The sequence below is a fragment of the Ciconia boyciana genome, chromosome 18 (genome assembly GCF_034638445.1).
Source record: "Ciconia boyciana chromosome 18, ASM3463844v1, whole genome shotgun sequence".
NCBI classification, from domain to species: Eukaryota; Metazoa; Chordata; class Aves; order Ciconiiformes; family Ciconiidae; genus Ciconia; species Ciconia boyciana.
Genome location: NC_132951.1, coordinates 256,436 through 276,383, shown reverse-complemented (window position 1 = coordinate 276,383; position 19,948 = coordinate 256,436). Strand labels below are relative to the sequence as shown.

At 43.1% G+C, this 19,948-nt stretch overlaps 1 protein-coding gene across 13 annotated transcripts; it reads left to right on the top strand.

Annotated features, from left to right (window-relative positions):
• The first annotated feature begins 5,625 nt into the window (after nt 1–5,625).
• On the top strand, nt 5,626–19,803 carry ZBTB43 (zinc finger and BTB domain containing 43). Of its 13 annotated transcripts, XR_012045698.1 has the most exons (8): nt 5,636–5,779; nt 7,031–7,286; nt 8,632–9,010; nt 9,408–9,568; nt 10,623–11,852; nt 12,756–12,830; nt 17,675–17,779; nt 19,160–19,803. XR_012045698.1 is itself a non-coding variant. In XM_072883157.1 (6 exons), exons 5-6 carry the CDS (start codon nt 10,646–10,648, stop codon nt 19,252–19,254), a joined length of 1,302 nt encoding a protein of 433 aa, XP_072739258.1. In that variant the 5' UTR covers nt 5,636–5,779; nt 7,031–7,286; nt 8,632–9,010; nt 9,408–9,568; nt 10,623–10,645; the 3' UTR covers nt 19,255–19,803. The 13 variants fall into 13 exon arrangements, 9 of the variants coding, with proteins under 9 accessions (XP_072739253.1, XP_072739258.1, XP_072739260.1 ...); XR_012045699.1 differs by lacking the exon at nt 12,756–12,830; XM_072883157.1 differs by lacking the exons at nt 12,756–12,830; nt 17,675–17,779.
• Nucleotides 19,804–19,948: the final 145 nt, after the last annotated feature.

The following is a 19,948-nucleotide window of genomic DNA, read 5'->3' as shown; positions in this document are numbered from 1 at the left end:
ATCATTCTCATATATTGCTTAATTTGCTAACATATTCTGATAATGACTACAAAAGACAACTAGGTAATTGTGTTGTATTAAATACCAGCTTTCCCTTTCCTCATGTTTGTATCAAAGTTCTTACTAGGGTTCCTATAAATGTAGGCAGGATATGGACTTAAAATCTGTGAATGTGCACTATTAGACTCGAAAATACATGCACAGACCAAACTTTGTTCAGATGTAGTACTTGATGAAACAGCTATGGTTTCTGTCGCAAAGAAGTCGTTTAGCCCCTGTGGAACAGCACGTGCTCGCTCTTCCCTTCTGTGTTTTAACATGCTTTCCTGCTCCAGCTAAGCCAGAGAACATCTCTATTGTTTTAGCGTGGGTGAAATTTTAAGGAGACATGGGATGAGCCTTCCACAGCCCGTGGGTGATGCACATCGGTGCGGTGCTGCTGAGCCCCAGCTCCCGGCCGTGCCCCGCCGGGGCTGCCCGGCCCTGCCGGTAACGCCAGCTGCTGGCTTAGAGCTGTGGCCACGAAGGCGGGAGGCCGGGGCGGGCCCCGCGCGGGGTGGGAGCGGCGCCGTGCACACACCCCGGATGTAACGCACGCGTGCTGTCCGCATGTGACGTCTCCCCAGGTTGCTGCATTTCGGTCATAAGTCGGATCCAGCTGACGTCTTTGTGATGAATTTAACAATCCAGAAATGGTCGTCTGGTCTCTTTAAAAAAAGGTTAAAGATTAAACGCAATAAATGTGAAGCTTTAGAAGTTTTATTCCGAGGGAAAACCCCCGCCCCTCCGGGGCTCCCGGCGCTCCTCGGCGAACGGGCGCCCCGGCCTCGGGCGCCACCTGCTGGCCCGGGCGGGACGGGCAGCGCCCCGCCCCCGGGGCCTTCGGAGAGACCGGGGCGGGCGGCCGCGGCGGGGCGGGAGTGCCGGGGTCCGGCCTGCACCGGTCAGAACCGGCAGAACGACCCCAGAAGTACCGCCTGCCCGGGGGTTCCTGAAGCAATCGAGGTCCTACCCCAAATTCCCGGCCCTTCCCCCTTTAAGCTACTGAAACGTTACCCCTGAAAGGTATTTGGTGACCAGCAACGGAAACTTCAACAAATTAAGCTCCCTGACACACATCAACACACGTCAACAATTAAGCTCCCTATAGCTTTATCAATGCGTATAATTGCAATTTATTTTCCCTGAAGACCATTTTGTAAGGAACACCAAGTACTATGTGTGCAGCTAAAAGTAAAATCATCATTATTTCCAGCTAAACTCAGAGAATCTGAACAGGGCAAGACTGGGAAGTGTAGAGAATCGGTGCTTACGCCAGATATCTCCAAGACTGAAAATTATTTTGCTGGATTTCCACTTGTCAAGAAGACTCCATCCTGTTTTCTTTCCAATAAAGTTGAACTGAATGAGAAACTTCTGAAACAAAAATAAAGTGGCACCACCCTTGCTTAGCTCACCAGTTTCTTACAGAGAAGCAAGAGAGAAGTCTTTTGCTGCATCCTTAACAACTGCAAGAACATGCCCTACCGTCTAGCAGGAACAGAGGCTATACTGGAACTCCCTTTCTTAGAGCAAGAGTTTCAGTAGTTTACTTTCCCCAAAATGCCTAGTATTCAGTTGCCTCTCTTACTATCTTAAGATAGTGTCCAAAACTGTGTTAACTTTTTGTTTGGAGGCTTGATTCCCGATAGAAAAAGAACAACTAGCTGTAGAGTTATGAATTCCCTTAATATGCTGGCACAATCATGACACTATCATGATGACCACAGGTTTGTTTGGAGAGTTCAAAGTAAGTCTTTGATCTATCTTCATCCTACAAACCGTTCTTCTGGAAGCTCATCTTCATCTTGAAAAGGTCATGTATGCGCTCGTTGCACGGCCAGTTGAGTGGTCTGGCTGTAGAACGGTTCTTGCCCCGCAGCAGATCAGGTATCTGTCCGTAGCATGTGAGGAACACAAGTGACAGCCAGAGCCCTGTCCGGACAGCAGAGTCAAGGACTGCTCTCTGGTGGGCCCCTCCTAGTAGCACCTACAGCGGTGTTGAAAACATCAGGGGAACAAAGAAAAAGAAGGACTCTTCAGGGAAAGTTTGTTCTGACAATACTCTTCCTGACTGCTTATATGAGAAAATACATCAACTCCCAAATCAAACCATAGAAAGAAAGTAATCTGTCAAACAATTATCACAATCCCTGAGTGGCAAATGCACCTCTTCAGTATACTACATGTGATGTTGGTGACTTTCCTGCTACTTCTTTATTGTCCTGTGCTCGATTTTGCATTAAATTTGCTTTCTGAGGTAGGTGCAGCTAGAAGTGAACTGCAGAAACTGAGACCCCCGATCATTGTCATTAAGGCCAGTTTTCATCCAGGATTCAGTAGATACACTCTGGGTAATATAAGAAATTACACACTGTACGTTGTGTGGGTATTCTTTAAATTCTAGCTTAATACATTCTGGCTTGTCATCACTAAATCAGCCTCTCAATTCTGACAATATAGACAGAACAATGCTTGTCTAAATGTATACAATATACCTTAATACCCAGACAAAAAGAGCAGTACTATTGGAGGATGGAGTTATTGCCCTTTGTGTTTCTTCAACCATCATACACAAACTTTGCGTGAAGACTCCAAAAGGAAGGTATCTGTTCTTCCTCATATGTTAAGTTTGGGAAATGATTTGGGAATGCACATTTGCAGTTAAACTTCAGTTTAAAAAGGAAGAAAAGAAAAAAGTCCATTAACAATCAAATGAAATGTATAATTCTGAGTTAAATTAGAGCTCCTTCTTCATCATGCGTGAGAGTACTTTTCCTTCATCCTGCTACTTGGGATAAAGCTACGCGAGTCTGCTTTCCCCTACTTGCTAAAGCTCTGAGATGAACGTTCACTGAAACTGATGGCAGAAGTTACGTTCTTGACCAGGCTATCACTTTGACTCGCTATCTCCCCCAATACAGCACTCAGTTACACACACAATATTGGTTCAAACCCCAATTTTCCCAAGACGCAAAAGCAATCACATCTTTAAACTAATGTCACCACTCAGATTGTTGACAGCTTGTTCTGAGAATCCCAGAATGCGGTCCCTGGGCAAACAATGCAACACACCTTCCTTACGCCTCCTACACACATTCACGATGCTGCTGGCACAACACAGGCGTCTGCAAAGCTAACACACACAAAACATGCCGTCCCTCTTCTCATTTTGGCTTGACTCCTACATGCTTCCTATCTTGCCTTCTAACTTGCAGACACTTTCTCCCTTTCTCTTCTTCATATACTTACCAGAAGCCTCAGCCTTGTGAAATAATGCTGGGGTGCCTGGTATTTTGCGCAAAAGAGGATTCAGGATGAGCAGAGCAGCTGCCCCTACAACCCTCTGAGACCACGTCCACAGCTTCTGTCTGCCTTGCTGGAGACTTGAAGTTTGACTCAGCTCTAAGACTTCATTCTCATGGCCAGTATAGCAACAATGCACTGGACCTCAGGAGAAGTTCCTGAACCGTCTGTTTCCTTAATTCAACTATTTCATCTTTAAAAGAATTCTAAAAATAATATTGATCTAAACCTCACATTGAAATAGTTTAGAAAGGAAGGAAAAACTTGAAAAAGGATGCACTGTACCAGCATGTGTCATATCTGCCCATCCTTATGTATCTCACACATACCAGTAGATCGAGGGCAGGCCAAAAAAGATATTACTCCTCTGCCAATATGCAGATGGCACCTCCAGTGTATATAGCGTAACATCACTCTCTTTTACACAGAACAAATTATTAACAGGGATTTTATGAGAGAGGAGCTTACTAGACATTCGTCTTGTGCTGCATTTCTACACATGGAGTTCTTGCTGAATGATTCTTGGTTCTAGATCATCAATAAATCAGAAAGGCGAATGCCACATTAATCCAAAGAAACGGACTTGAAGAATGTGAAAATCATGTATTTAGAATGTAGGGAGAAGACAGCAGGGATTCAGTCTCTCCTTATATATATGCGTTAACTCCCACTCAGAAAATTACAAGAAGTACTACAAGAGTTGTAAGAAGTCGTAACTTTAAAATAAAGACATGTATTTTAATAAATAGAAAAATAATGCCTCAAGGCATACTAAGACAACTAGTAATGTGGTAAAAGTAAACTTAAACATAAAATTTTCTTGTGGATAAATTCCTACAAAATTGCATATTATAAATTGTTACCCTTTCCCGCAAAGCACATTAACTTGCCAAGGAAAAAAAAAAGGGAAGCTGGACTGGGGAAGATCATTGTTCTGCTCCAAAATGTATCATCTCCTTTGTTCCTTTTCAAGGCATTAGATTGCATTTGTTCTGTGAAATGTGTAAAGTAACCTGCTTTTGATGGCTTGCTGGATTGTGCCTCTTTTCTTATGTAACACAAACAACTTGTTTTAGAGATCTGGTGCTCATTAGAGTTAATGCTTTCCATATTGTTCGTAAGAAATTATAGTGCATATATTAGTCTCAGCCTTGTAACAATATTTTTCAACAATGGAGAAATTTTGATGAAATGATATGCTCTCTTTAGTTGCTGCTACCAAATGTTAGTTTAGATTTAGTTTTGCAAAACTAATTTACTCTGTGGCAGCAGTGCCGTTTGGCAGGGCAGACTGCATGCCCCTCACCAGACAGTCTGCTTCCAGGTCTTCTGTGTGGCCATCAGACAGGCGTCCAAAAATCACCGACTGTATTCGGAGACCAGCTGAAGACGTGATGCCATAGTAACTATGTATCATCATTTATTTCTCCTCCAGGGGATTCCAAGAATATTCAGTTCCTCCTGGATTTCTCAGCAGCACTTACACTCCATCTTTAGGATGGTGCTCTTGCTCTCTTTTTACTGCTGTCTGTAGCCATACCTGGTTTTGCCCCTTGACCGTTACCTTTTAGGCTAGTTCAAACTTCGCTACGAAATTCCGGGCGCCCGGCGTTTCGGGTCTCTCGCCCCTCAGCGGGCGACTCCGGCGACCGTCGCCGTCCCCGCAGCCTTTTCAGAGGCACCTTGGGAACAGGACGCGCGCGGGGCGCCAGGCTCGCCGCGAAGGCCCGGCGCAGGGCGGGGCCGCGACAGCTCTCTGAGCAGAGGGGCCTTTTGCCAGGCGCGGCCGCGGCGCGGCTGCCCGCCGGCGGGCCGGGCGCAGGGCTGCGGGAGGCCGGCGGGCAGCGCGCCAGGCGCCGCCGCACGGACGCGAGAGAAGCGCGGACGCCTCGCGGCCTCCTGCGGGCGCGGGGAGCCGGGAGCAGGGGGCCGGGGCGCCGCCGCCGCTGCAGCCGCCCGCGCGGCAGCAAGGGGGCGCGCCGGGGCCCCGCCAGGTCCCGGCCCGCGGGCGGCAGCGCCGCCCGAGGCCGCCCGCTCCGCGGCCCTCCCCGCGCCTCGGCGCCTCCGAGCGGCGCCGCTGGGGGAGGCTGGGCCAGCAGGGGGCGCCGCCGCCGCCCCGGGCAAGAGCCGCGCGCGGGCGCTCTGCCACCGCGGGGCGGCCACCGCGGGGCGGCCCCGGCGGGGCCGGGGGGCGGGGCGGGCCCTCACGGCCCCGCCCCCTCGCGGCCCCGCCCCCTCTCGCCACCTCGCGGGCAGGAAGCGGGAGGGCTGGCCCGGGCCCGTCATGTGACGGGGATGCGGAAGCTCCCCGCGGGAAGGGGGGAGGGGGCTGCTTCCGGCGTCGGCCGGGTTGGGACGCGGAGGCGGTGCTGGGCGCACCGAGCGCTGGGGCCGGGGTCGCATCCCGCTATGCGAGAGACTCTGAGGCCCGCAGGTGAGGCGCTGCCCGCTCACGGCCCGCGGGAGGCCGCGCTGCCGCCGGGCCTGGTTCCGTGGGCCCGCTCGGGGGCGGGGCGGCGAGTGAGGCCTTCCCTCTCCCCGCCGCGCCTGAGGGCTCCCGCGCTGCTTCCCGGCCGGGGCCGCTCTCCGCGGCAGGCCAGGGAGCCGCGGGAGGCCATGTGGAGGCGGGTGCTGGACCCGGGCCCGCTCCGCTCCTGGTTCTGTTCCAGGCAGAGCCCATTGGCGGGTCCGCCTGCCGCTCGGCCGCGGGGGGGGGGGGGGGGGCGGCACCGGGGCCTGGCCGGGCCTGCGGCCGCGGTCTGTAACGCCTTCCGGACAGGGCCCCGCCGCTGCGGCAGCTGGTGCTGTAGCACTGCGACGTGCTGCCATGGCAGATGTAAGAGATTAATTTCTTCAAAAGCTCTGTGCACGGAGAACGGAAGTGACTACCCACTAGCGCTTTTTAAAGTAGTTTTATTTTTAAGCAAGTGAAATGTGCCTTGTATGTTTCACTCAGTGTGGCAGCATGGAGACTAATTTCATTAATTAAAATAGAAGGACTTTGTTCGTAATGAGTTGGGATAAAGAAAATGCAGAAACCATGGATCGTAAAAGGAGGAAGTGAAACCTCTTTGGAAAAACAAAGTTTTCTTGATGTGTATGGCTTTACTGATAGAAAATGTTTTACTTACGTTTTGATGGCTTTGGTTTTCATGGGAACTTAAAATCTATAAAAGTCTGCTCCCACCTGGAATTGTTTCTGTGGTGGCATGCTGAGTCCTTGCTGAAAGGTGGCATTTTAGACTAGCAGTAATTATATAAGGTCTGTAGACACGTCTCTCTAAATTTCAGTTGAACGTATCCTGAAGGCTTGTCTTTTTCATAGGCAAGTATTGAAAAATAGAGTCTTAAATCTGAGAATATTCCAAAAGGAGGTAAAGAACTGCTTCTGCATTAAAAAATCTGATTGTTCAAAAAAAGTAGATATCTTGTATCTAGCGTACATTATAAAATAACTGTTTGAAATACTTAAATAATGTTGTCAAGTTGTTTTAAACAAAGTGGAAAGAAAAAGTAACGATTGAACTGGCAGGCATATTATTGTGTTTCTCTCTGGAAAAACATCAGTAGCCGATTTGGTCTCCTGAAGTGGATTTGGTTGTGTGGCAGGAGTGATGCTTTGAGGAAAAAAACTGAGGAGTGCTGAAAACAGTAAATTTAAAGGTGGTCTTCTGTTATTATGTAGGTGACAACTTGAAGAAGATCAGCTGAACTGCAAGCTTTTCGGAGATTCCTTTTCTAAGGAAGTAACGTAAAAATCTGCTGTTTCTAATATTGCGTTGGATTTACTGAATTAAAAACCATTCAGACTACTGAACAGTTTATATTGACAATCATTCAGAGTGTTCTTGGACTAGCTAAAAGTACTTACATGACAGCTAGGTCAATCCAAACTCCACATTTACACTTGAGGTATGACAGTTTGTGGTAATTCACTTCTGGTGAGTTGGTTACTGTCCTGTTCTGGTTTCGGCTGGGGTAGAGTTAATGTTCTTCCTAGTAGCTGTTATAGTACTGTGTTTTGAATTTAGTGTGAGAATAATGTGATAACACACTAATGTTTTAGTTGTTGCTAAGTAATGTTTACACTAGTCAAGGACTTTTCAGCTTCCCATGCTCTGCCAGGTGCACAAGAAGCTGGGAGGGGGCACAGCCAAACTGGCCAAAGGGCTATTCCATACCATATGGCATCATGCTCAGTATAGAAACTGAGGGAGTTGGCCGGGGGGCAGCAATCGCTGCTGCTCGGGGACTGACTGGGCGTTGGTCGGTGGGTCGTGAGCAGTTGCATCATTCCCCCCCCCACCCCCAGCTTTGTTCCCCCCCCCCCCCCCCTTGTTATTTTCCTTTTCATTACAATCTATTAGTGTTATTTTATTTAAATTATTAAACTGTTCTTATCTCAGCCCACAAGTTTTCTTACTCTTCAGATTTTCTCCCCCATCCCACCGGGGGGGGAGGGTGAGCGAGCGGCTGTGTGGTGCTTAGTTGCCAGCTGAAGCTAAACCACAACAGCTAAAAACTAGACTTTTTATTTCACTTGAAAGGTGGGGAAATGGTGCTATTTTCTGTTTTGCACCTTCATGTGAAAATTTCCATATACTTTTGGGAATACATCTCAAGAAGCTTGTTCAAGGATATGCATAATCATTTTTAGCTTGTCACATACTTAAAGCAATCTGTGAGGGCTGAAGGTGAGGACTCTCTGGGGAGTAATGCTTTGTGATGTAAAGGGTCTTCCTCTTTCATAACACTGTTAGTCAAAGCACTTGAAAGTAGTAGTGTGCTAGATTTGCACATTTTAGGCTGTTTCCTCAGTTGATGCATCTTGGTTACTGTCTCAACAGAATGTAACTGCTCACCCATGATTTATATGAGGCAGTATTTGTAGGAAAACTGCCTTGTGGCACCAAGTGTTTTTAAAAAAAAAAAAAAAAAATTATGACTGATTCTCACCTTAAATCTGAGGATTCCAAGGCAGTTAGTAAACACCTCTTAAGTTAAACAACTGTTTCAACCAGTAAAACAGTAGTGATTTATGAAAATGGAAAAGTGAATGTGACTGTATACAGCAACTTATGGTGCTCAACTGCAAAATTTTTAGTCATTTGACTGTCCTCCAATGGTAGCTTTATTCAGTCCTTTCAGTTCCTCCTGCTACCCAGCATTGAAAATTAGTGTAAGATTTGAAGAAAGAAGGAAACTGTGGTCAAAAAAGGTACCTTTTTTCTTTTGACACTGTTGCTGTGATTATTTATGGTTACAAATGGGTTTCATAAATAACAGGTTATTCTTCCCAGCCTGTTTTCTTCAGAGACCTTTTATAAGAGAGTCAGATTGATACCATGCTTCCAGTGAAAAATGAAAAGGAAATTTAAAAGCATAATCTTCACAGTTCTGCCGAAGATGCCAGTTTCAATGTTTGCAAGGAGTTTGAGCCTGTATTTATTGAAAAGTCTTGATGGCTTTCTGACTCCCGTGCTCTCTTCTCTATGGAAGTCCTAGTCACCTTTATGTAAGATAACAGTGAATAATCTGTGTTCACCTATGCTCCATATGCTTGTCAGCCTTTTCTAGCTCTGAAACTTTGGAGGTGGAACACTGAGGTTTTTTGGGGAGTGGGGGAGAGTTGTCAAGAATATGCGTTGGAAAACAGATTAAAATGGTAAGGAGGGGATTATGTAACTATGAGCTGTTGATTAAACATTGAGTGATTTACATAATCACTCCTGTATAGTCTGCATTTTGTAAGCAAACACTGCTGCTTTTTCTGCACCTAGCAGTCATACATTTGTGCCGATGTGTCGGCATTTTAACACAGGGCACCAAATGAACAGTTTTCTATTGATGGTTACATAACTGTATGGAAAGTGCTATGGTTATTGTACAGGCTCTCTGTAGCAGGGATTCATAATCATATTTGCTCAATTCCATATTTCCACAGAAGTACTTTCAGAGTCCTCCATTTGTAACGCAAATTCTAATTTTGCACGATATTAACAAAGTGCTTTAAATTCTGTATGCATATGCTATCTGCTAATTTACTAAGTATTCTCTCTCAGGTGTGCAGCCCCATCTGTTAAAACTTTGACACTTTCCCACTTACGAGAAACAGAACTTGACAGAGGAAGAACGCTTGCTACTCCATGGCTCTTCTGGAATTCCATTGTATTCAATTTACGCATTATCGAATTGAAAAATTGCACAAGTTTCACTTTTTCAGGTAGTTAATGTTGGTCTTTTGTAGTTGCATTTAAATTTCCATCATTATTTCTAATGATAGTAATATGCAAATTTATCTCAAATTCAATTTAAAATCTAAAGTAGACATTTTAAAGAATTGTATGCCTGATTAAAAGACTGTTAACTTTGAAATAAGACACCTTGATCATGTGGGAATACAAACATTAAAATCTGTGAGCTCTTAGCTGAGCTTCTAGCATATAATTGTTGTGTTGTTACAAATATACAAGGTACATGCAGAAAAAATTCTGTACAGCAGAGGTATCACTCTCCTGATTAACACTTTAAATTCTGTAAGGTTTTTCTTAAAGTAAGGAATGTTATAATAACATCTGGAGAAGCTCAGAATTAAAAGATTGGATTATAGTCCTGCAACTGTACAAGATTTTGCTATTCCACTTTTCAGTTAATAAAATGACAGGGAAATATCACTAGAAGAGTCATAAGGCTCATTCTCACTAGGGTTCTATCTGTGCTGCCTTTGCCATTGTATGAATCAATATGTTGGCTTTCGAAAACTTCATTTAAAGTGGGATATTTCGTAAGAGTACAGTCAGTCTCTATTGGGGGATCAATGAGATGATTTAGTTGGCAGTTGAAATGCAGAATCTTTCATATACTGTTATAAACTCTGGGACATCCTGGAGTTAGAACTCTATTGCTATAATTTCATCAAATAACTGGTTTTGTTATCCTAAACTCATGCTTGAAATGCTTAATCTATCTCAACTGGGTAACATGCTGTTTGTAGCTCCTGCTGTAGCTCTTGGATGAGTCCTCTTGGATGGAAGAAACACAACAAAATGTGCTGGCATAGCAATTTGTGGCCTCAGTACAACTTTCAGAAAAGAGGGAAATGAGGTGGGGTAGGAGAAATAAAAGTACAGCAGTGACATAGGTTCCAGAAAATGTTGGGCTGAGTTCCATATGAGTCTGCTTAAGCGTTGTTTGTTAAAGAAAAAAGAAAAAGAAGGAAATGGAAAGATCAGTACTTTACTAAGCAGAATTTCTGATTATTTTTTTTTTCCTTGCAGCACAACACTAAATTTGTAATGAAATGGAGTCTGGGTCAAGCTCTTTTCGAGTGGAATTTCCAGATTTTTCTAGCACCATTTTGCAGAAGTTAAACCAGCAGCGCCAGCAAGGACAATTATGTGATGTGTCCATTGTAGTTCAGGGCCATCTCTTCAGAGCCCATAAAGCTGTTCTTGCAGCTAGCTCACCTTACTTCTGTGATCAGGTTCTCCTAAAAAACAGTAGGCGAATAGTCCTGCCTGATGTGATGAATCCCAGAGTATTTGAAAACATTCTTCTGTCTACCTACACAGGTCGGCTCGTAATGCCTGCTCCAGAAATTGTTAGTTATTTGACAGCAGCAAGTTTCCTTCAGATGTGGCATGTAGTGGATAAATGCACCGAAGTGCTAGAGGGGAACCCAACAGTTCTGTGTCAGAAGATGAACCATGGCAGTGATCATCAGTCCCCAAGCAGTAGTAGTTACAATGGCCTTGTTGAAACCTTTGAACTTGGCTCTGGAGGACAGACGGAATTCCACAAAGTGCAGGAACTAAGGGACGGTGAAAATGAAGAAGAGAGCTCTAAAGATGAACTGTCGTGTCAATTGACAGAACATGAGTACCTTCCCAGTAATTCTTCAACAGAACATGATAGACTTAGCACTGGAATGACGAGTCAGGATGGTGAAGAAGGAACTAGTGATAGTGCAGAGTATCAGTATACCAGACCTATGTATAGCAAACCCAGCATCATGTCTCACAAGCGGTGGATCCATGTGAAACCAGAAAGATTTGAACAAGACTGTGAAGGTGTTGATAATCCATATGATGAACACCAAGTTTCTGAATCCATGAATGCCATTCAGGCAGATCATTCAATCCAGTCTTCGGGTGTTGAAGACTTTCATATAGGTGACAAAAAGATGGAAGCAGAATTTGACGAACAGGCAGATGAAAGTAATTATGATGAACAAGTTGACTTCTATGGCTCTTCTATGGAAGAATTTTCTGGTGAAAGGGCAGATGGAAATTTAAGTGCTCACAGACAGGATCTTATGATAGCAGCAGGCTACGGTGAAGGCATTGAAATGGCTACGGGAATTAAAGAAGAAACGTCCCTCACTGGATTCTCACATGCTGATAAGCTGTATCCTTGTCAGTGTGGTAAAAGCTTTACACACAAAAGTCAGAGAGATCGGCATATGAGTATGCACCTTGGTCTTCGACCTTATGGCTGTGGTGTCTGTGGTAAGAAATTCAAAATGAAACACCATCTTGTAGGCCATATGAAAATTCATACAGGCATAAAACCATATGAGTGTAACATCTGTGGGAAAAGATTTATGTGGCGGGACAGTTTTCATCGGCATGTGACCTCTTGTACAAAGTCCTATCAAGCTTCTAAAGCTGAGCAGAGTACTACTGAGATGAACTAAGACATTAGTGCTTACCTTTGTTTAGTAGAGTAAGCAAAATAAACTAAATATGCAAATAATGTCTGGTACTTGCTATTGTAAATTCTCGAAAAAAACAAGTTTTAATGATTATGCTGGTGTAAGCAGACCAAACTTTTATTTTATTTTCCACTGTATTACTCCAAGTGGTCAATGTGCGAAGTGCAAATGGTTAATCTGAAAGGTGCTTGCAAAATGAGGTCTGTAAGGTCTTCATGACATTGACTGTAATCACAGCAGTATTTAGAAGCCCTGTTGTTTTTCTAAGTCTTCTAAATTCACAGTAAAACCCAGCTCTAAATTGACCCAAATCCTGCAAATACTTACATGAAGCAGGAATTCAAGTAGCCCTACTTAATGAGAAAGAGAACTGGGATGATCAAACCAGGTTATATGATTCACATTTTAATGACAAAAATTAGAATTCCACCTCAAACTGGAGACTGCCAACGTACTTAACATGCATCATTAGATAGTCTACATCGTTAAATAGCCTTTGCTGTATTGCTTAATGAAAGGCTGTGTTAAAGATGGTTTGGCTTTCTTCTATCTGTCTTCCATTTTTTATCAATCTTCAGTAAAACAAATGTCTAATTTTGTGCCAATTTCTATTTAGAGTCTGTAAAGCACTTAAATATAGTTGAGCACTGTATAAACTCCAGTCTGCATTAAGTATAATTTGTCTTTGCTCCTCTAGGGTCTAATGCTGTATGACTCTTGGCTTGACTTGATTTTGATTGCTACATTGTGAGAGCTTCTAGAAGTGTGTGTAGTAAGTACGTCTTGTCAAAAAAAAAAAAAGTAACATTTGGAAGTTATCCAAAATAATCAAACATTTAAACTGTAGTTTTCTGCTCAGATTTTTGTGGCTTACTACAGTAGCAAGTACCAAACTGTGGATTCACAAATTGACTTTTTATTGGTACAAAAACTTGTTTGAGAACTTCTATCTAGTTTTAGAAACCTGCTTTAGGAAGACGATTTAGTCATTGATAGGTATTTATACTTTTAATTCTTTACTCTTTGAATAGTAAGAACTATAATACAGATTCTTGGTACTGAACTACTGTGACTGGTTACATGTGATCACAAGCAGCCAGAGTTGTTTACCTCTTCAAATGAAGTCGCTTGTGGAAAAAAGTAGGAAGTATGGTATTTGGATCTATTAATGGTATTGCAGAACATGGTACCATGCTCATGTCTGAAGGCTGGATTTTTGCTGGGAAAGTGGCACTTCTGCTTCGTTAGGATGAGGATCTATATGCTGGGCTCTCATTCTTGGAGATAGATGGAGGAGTGTTTGTAGTTCTGAGAGATGCTGCCAGCTCTGCAGGTAGAGTGAATGCATCAGTTGTAAAGGTGGCAACAGGATTTTGGGGTTGCAAGCTTAATGCAGTCCTATACAAAAGCAATTAACCCTTCTTTGTACTTTACTGAAACATATTATAAAAAGGAAAGGGCCTTTAGAGCATACACGGACATCACCTCTTCCTATTATAGTCTAGGTCCAGTGCTGGTAGCATGGGGAAAAAGGTTAACCAGCATTGAAGGCCTAAGCCTGTCTGGCCCCAATTTATGTATTAGATACTGCAATATGCAGGATAACGTACTTAAACAGATGACCCCGTATGGTGAAGCAAAACCACACAAAGATAATTACTATTCAGATGCTTTTTTGAACTCCCAGTTACAAATTGTCTTAAGATACAACTGAACTGTATCCTGAACATGAATGTCTGGTACAAGCTGGGGGTTTACTACTCAGTGGGCTGTAATTACTGTAACTTATTTTCTGGCATTCTACTTACAAACTTTAATTTTTTTTTAAGAGGCTCTTAATTCTTAATCTTCTAATGCTTCAGATATTTTTCATATGGAATTTTGTTAAAACAGATATTCCCAAATATGATGAACCCATTGCTGGCAATGGGCATGGTCGGTCAGCACCACAGAGTTCCTATTCTTAGCACTTAATTGAACTCTACAGCATACCATGGTGGCCATATATAACCCTTGTAATCAAGGTAACTAAACAGGGATTTGCTCACTAACACTGTAACCTGCTTAATGTATAGAAGCACTTTGTATTTAAAAAAAAAAAAAAAAACCCATAAAACTTTATAAGTATGTTTTTTAAACTTAGAAATTTTATTCCCTTTATGGTTTGTTTCCACACTGCTAACACTGTCTTTTTTAATATTAAAAAAAAAAAAAAATTGTAATGCTTGCCTGTTTACATGAGTGTAGAGGAAAGGGTTCTTGCACTCAGTGGCCCTATTTTTCCATTCTTCAAGGCCTTACTACATACAGGGTGTCATTTCTGCAAGTACCATCACATTTGAGGGAAGGCATTCTCATACTCATTTCAAGAGTGATCTTGTATATTACATTAGTTCTCAACCCCTTTCAAATTGTCACTTCAGTGTTGCATAGAAAGGTTAAGGGTGCCTCTTCCCATTTAACCATAAAAAAGGCTGGTCAGAAACACCAGGCTGAAAACCGTGGTCAAGCAAAAAATTATTTCTGTTAAATCCAGACCATCCTACAGAGCTGCCAGCAAAACTGTTTCTTTTACCAGCTTGGAATGACTTTTATATGGGACATTTCAAAGTTAAACATTACTCCTGTTTGCAGTTAGATTACTTTGAAATAAAGCTTTAAAATAAAATGTACTGCGAGAGACACTTTAAAGGTTTTATAACAGGTCCAGTAGATCATATTATAGAACCATGTCCTTTTTTAATGACTTAGCATGAATAGTAACTTTTTAATATTTGCCTATTACTGTTTTACCCTATATTATGACATTGTCTTGAAAGTCCAACAAATGTTGCTCCACTGATTTTGTAGCACTTGGCTTTCTGATGTTAACTTACATGAAACCAACTGATTGCAGGAAAATACTGATATGATTGTTATGAGATCCAGTTGAGAGGATTGATGATTTAAGGGAAGCTTGAGATACATGTCTAAAATCCTTACTTTTGCTTATCACAGGCAAAACAGTTGACTTGTGGTGTTCTTGTGAATTTAATTTATTGCCCTTTGACAAACTTCTAATCACTGATTCGGGTATTGGGGGAAAAGATAACAAAAAATTACTTAAGGAAACATCTTTCCTCCCACTTCCTCAGGCTCAACTTAAGTCTAATGCCTCTCCTCCCTGCCTTTGTAGCCTGTTTCCCTTGTTTTAACTGAGAGTTGCACTGAGTCTGTGCCAGCTCTTTTAGCGAGATGACAGATCATGCGAGAGGTTGGGCTCATATGCATTCTGGCTTGTCTGATGCTCTTCATTTCTTAGTGGATGCCCTCTGCTGCTCTGGTCTGGTCAGTGTCACTGTTCATGGTGACACAGGGCCATAGTCCGTTCAGGGATGTGCCTGTTCCAGCTTGGGTCTCCTGTGGGCCTCAGTTACTTCAGAGGTGTACCTGCTCTGGCGTGGCTTACCTATAGGCCAAAGTCCCCTCAGAAGTGAATCTCCTCTGGCATGGAGTGTGTCCTTCTGTGGGTCCATCTCTATACATGTCCTCAGTGTCTTCTCCATGTGTTTTCCCAAGAGCAGCTCTTCAGTTTCTCTGCATGTGTTTCTTCCCCAGGAGTATCTTCTCCTTATGTGTCTCCCGGCACCTCTTGCTAGCAGCTGCCACTCTTTCTTAAATATGTTTAGGCGGAGGCACTGTGCGCACCTCTGGTTGAAGTTTTGGCATGCAGTGGATCATTTACATCAGTTTCAGTGCAGGCTAGAACCTGTATTGACTAGCACAGGGCAGTGTGCAACCTTGTGCCCCAAGTAACCCTTGCAGCCCCCTGCTCCCTAAACCCTGCAATTTATGGCCAATACAGTTGTACATAGCAAACCAATATACGCATATGCAGCTTCTGTCAAGCTCTTAATCTTTGCTAATGGAGTGGTCTTGTTCAAGATACAGGAAATTATTTCTTGTTTGTGGGGAGGAGGGAAGCGATCCATATATATATATATATAATATGAATGCATATGTATGTGATAAATTTGATTGATCTTCCCTTAAGCTTCATCACCTTTAATGATACGGCTTAGAAACTTTTGTGTGTTTTTATATTGCTCGCTGTTGGCTGTAGTAAAGTGAATGTCTTCTGAAAACCGGAATCATTGTACACACAGGAGGCTTTCAGTATTTCCTGCTACTGTGACACCATTCATAGTCCTATCAGTGGTAAGAACACTTAATGATGCTACAGCTAAGTTCCTTTTCATTCTATTTTGTAACTAAGATGTTAATTACCATGGAATCTGTGTAACTGCCATTCTGAAAAATTCAGCTATTAGCAGGGTTAAGATCTCTGATTAAGTGTATATCTGACCCTTTTGAGGGAGGAAGTTCCTATTTCACATGCCACTGTTGGGGGTTTTTTATTGTTTTGTTTTTTAAACATTACCTTATTCGTTTTATGGGTGAGCAGGTAGTCTCTAGAAGGTACTGTCAGTACAATTTTGGGTCTTAGCTTTTTTTTCATTTGAGGTGTTTCTGGGGTTGAGAAACTTCGTCCTGTACCAAAAGCAAGGTGGATGATCAAAGGCTGATGTATTGGGTTTCTCATCATAAAAAGCACACTTGATGTCCCTGTGTTATTGAGCCTGAAAGAATGGAGGCACATCAGGTCTTGTAATCTCAACACTTTTGCGTTGGTGCCAGAAAGGTGACCTGTCTCTGAATTATGAGAGCCTACAGCAGTATATTGAGTATTTTGCTTTAACAGAATTAGAACCTTTCTCAAAACAACAAAGGAAAGCTGGTTTTTTTGTCATTTAAATGCTTCATTGGATAGCTAGCCTTCTTTAGCTATAAACTGTAATCTGTCAGTGCCCTAGGGGAAGATGCTGGAAAACAAAATGGTATATTTTTAATGTGATTAAATTGTAAGTTCTGATTTTTGCTTGAAGCCTGTGTCTGTCGATTGCTGCTCCTTTTTTTTATTATTCATGGGATTCCATATTTCTTCCAGAAATGTAACTGTTTATGCAAGTCAAGTGAATCTTCCTTAATGAGCTATAAGTTTTTATTCTAAACAAGTCATTTATAATAGTAAATTTGCCTATCTTGATATTTTGTGAGATGTTATGCCTGTATTGCAGAGGTTGGATAGTTTTGTCTATAAATATTGCTGTCCTAATTGTACAGCATGGTTTTAATTTAATGTTACTGTTCAATATTTTCTTCTTATAGAAGAGTCCCATGCCCCTTTTTTGTATAACATGTTTTAATAAATGTTATCTGTCAACTTTGTAAATGTTTTCTTAAGCTTGAATGAAAGGAATGCATGTCTAGTACTAGTATTTAATATTTCACTTCTGCCAAAATGATAAGTGCTCAAACAAAAGTACAAATCCTAAAGTTGTTGATATATAACTTTATTAAATATATAAAGAAAAAGTGCATCTAGTAATGTGTCTTCTTGAAATAGTGAGAACATGCCAGCCTAGCCTAAGAAAACACTGAACTAAAAACTGATTTTTATAATGCAGTAGGTTGATGAATTTGTGGAATTGGGCCCATTTCTTTGGTGCTTAGGTAATTAGTTCCTGTGTTAGTCCAAATTTATCAAACATGTTCTATTATAACTGTTTCTTGCAGAATGGTGATCTCTAAAAGTTACAATACAGAATGTACAGGCTGATAAGAAAATTCCAGAACACTCACTTCATAGTAGCAGCAACTGCATGTCCAAAAAGCCTACAGGTAAATTTGAAGTAGGTACAGATAACGTGTAGATTTTTTCTTGTCTGAGTATGAAAGAAATTTCATACTGTGAAAAAGTATTCAAGATTAAGTTTCCATTATCTTCCTGTGAGGATTCTTCCTCTCCCTGACTAAATTTAGGTACTCTTAAGGAACAATATACTTTGTCCAGCCTCCATCTATTCAGTCCTCATGGAACTGTCATAGGTGATGCTTCATACTCAGCAGCTTAATGCTTGCTATCTAAACAAAAAATGAGCTCACTCACTGAAAGCATATTCGGCTAATTCCCGGATAAATCAATATTTGTGTACCATGTTCCTCAGTCTTCAGCAGCTTTAAATGGAATATGGTACAAGCAAATTCATTTGCTATTGCTGTTGGTTACACTTACTGAATGCACGGAAGAACAAGCCCAAAGTAGTCTGTTCAGAATTAGTACTTTGATTTTCTTTTATATTGTCGCAGATGGAGTGATGCACTTCATTCGTAAGAGAGAAGCAAAAATATACTTTATTGATACAAAACAGTGAGTTAACAAGGTTCAATAGTAAATGCAACAGTGGTTTAACAAGATTCGATGGCAAGGTACACTTCATTATTTACTGCACAGAGGACAGGATGAAACTGTCAGGGAGACCCTCCCGTTGAGTCATGAGGTTCAGAAAGGACCCCCTTGCTTTCTAAACTCCTTCTCAGAGGGGAGTCTAGGTGTGGCTGGATACAATCCTAGCCCCAGACTTGGTCAACGGTTTATGTCTAAAGGATTATATATGTGCAATTAATCCTTTATATCACTTAGCTAAGATTTCAAAGTTTAGCATGCTATTAGTCCCTTACTGAGGATCTGTTGCGGCAAGGAGTCTCTCAGCCTGGAGGAGTAACCTTGAGAGGCGTTGCTGCTCAAGGGGAGATCTGCTGTGCAGCCCGCTGCTGTGCAGGAGAGCTCCAAGGGCTCTTGGGCTGCTCGCTATTTATGGGGGGTAAGATGATTGACTCACAGTCATATTTGCCTACCGACCACAGATTTTAGTTTTTTCACTGTGGTTAGGTGGGCCCGTTGCACCATAGCTCTTGGCTATTGTGTTGTTATCTGTCTCCCGATTCCACTTTGAGCTGGATGCAGCCATTACGACCAGATGCACCCACTACAACCACCACTGGTGGTTATCAGTGGCTATCGCTTGAGCAGGGTTACAGGAGATAGAGGTCAGGCTGGGGGGGGAGCACACAGTCACATATATGGGTGAACAAATACCATCTGTGTGTCTCTCTTATTTGTTATTTATGCCCTGGTCAGGATGCTCCCTCAGGCTGCTACTTTATCTGATTACCATTCAACGCCTCATTTCTGAAGACTGCCTTCCATATGTTTTACAGGGAGAGAAAGACATACCTTCAGAAGACCAAGTGTGATGTCCAAAGTTAGACCACGTGGATATCCCAGCAGGACCCACTGGCACCACTCGCTCTGACTTCTATCAAGCGGTACATGAAGTGTCTGGTAAAGCAGTGAATCGGTGCCCCGCAGAAACTACAAGCATATGCAGGATAAGCTCAAAACATATGCGCATGCTTGCTGAAGCAATTTGTGTGAGTTATAAGGACAGTGTAAGACAGGTGAACTTCTTGATTCCTCACTTAGGCTGCTTAGTAGAGGTGGTAGTTCACAGCCGGGGGTTCCTCTCCCAAAAGCTTCTGTACTGCATCCCTGCGCCGGGACGGGTGTGCCACCTGACGTGTGCCTGAAACCTGGGGAAAAAGAAGTCGGTCTCTCAAAATGCAGGAGATCGTGCCGTTCCAGAAATGAATACTTCTGATGTAATTCTAAGCTGTTCATAGTCCTCTCAACGCGTGTTTTCATTTTTTGAAACTCTCCACTGCTGGTACATTTCTGAATGCATGTTGCGTTATGAAGCTAAACGCTGTGAGAATCTAGGAAGGGACGTGTCTGTGTGCGCACCGACTTCCGTCAAAGCCCAGCCAAACTCACGTAACCCTTCGCCGGGGAGCCGTGCTGCGAGGGAGACTTCAGCCTTCCCCGGCCGCCGCACGGGCCGCAGGTTCAGCGCCGCGGAGGACGCGGCCGCCGGGAGCGCGTCTGGCCCTGCGGGCTCCGCACCGTGAGCCCCAGCCGCAGGGGCGGGCAGGCGCTGAGCCGCGCGGCGG

Coding starts and splice junctions, on each gene's coding strand:
- ZBTB43 (XM_072883156.1), top strand. CDS start 10,646: ATGGAGTCTGGGTCAAGCTCTTTTCGAGTGGAATTTCCAGATTTTTCT.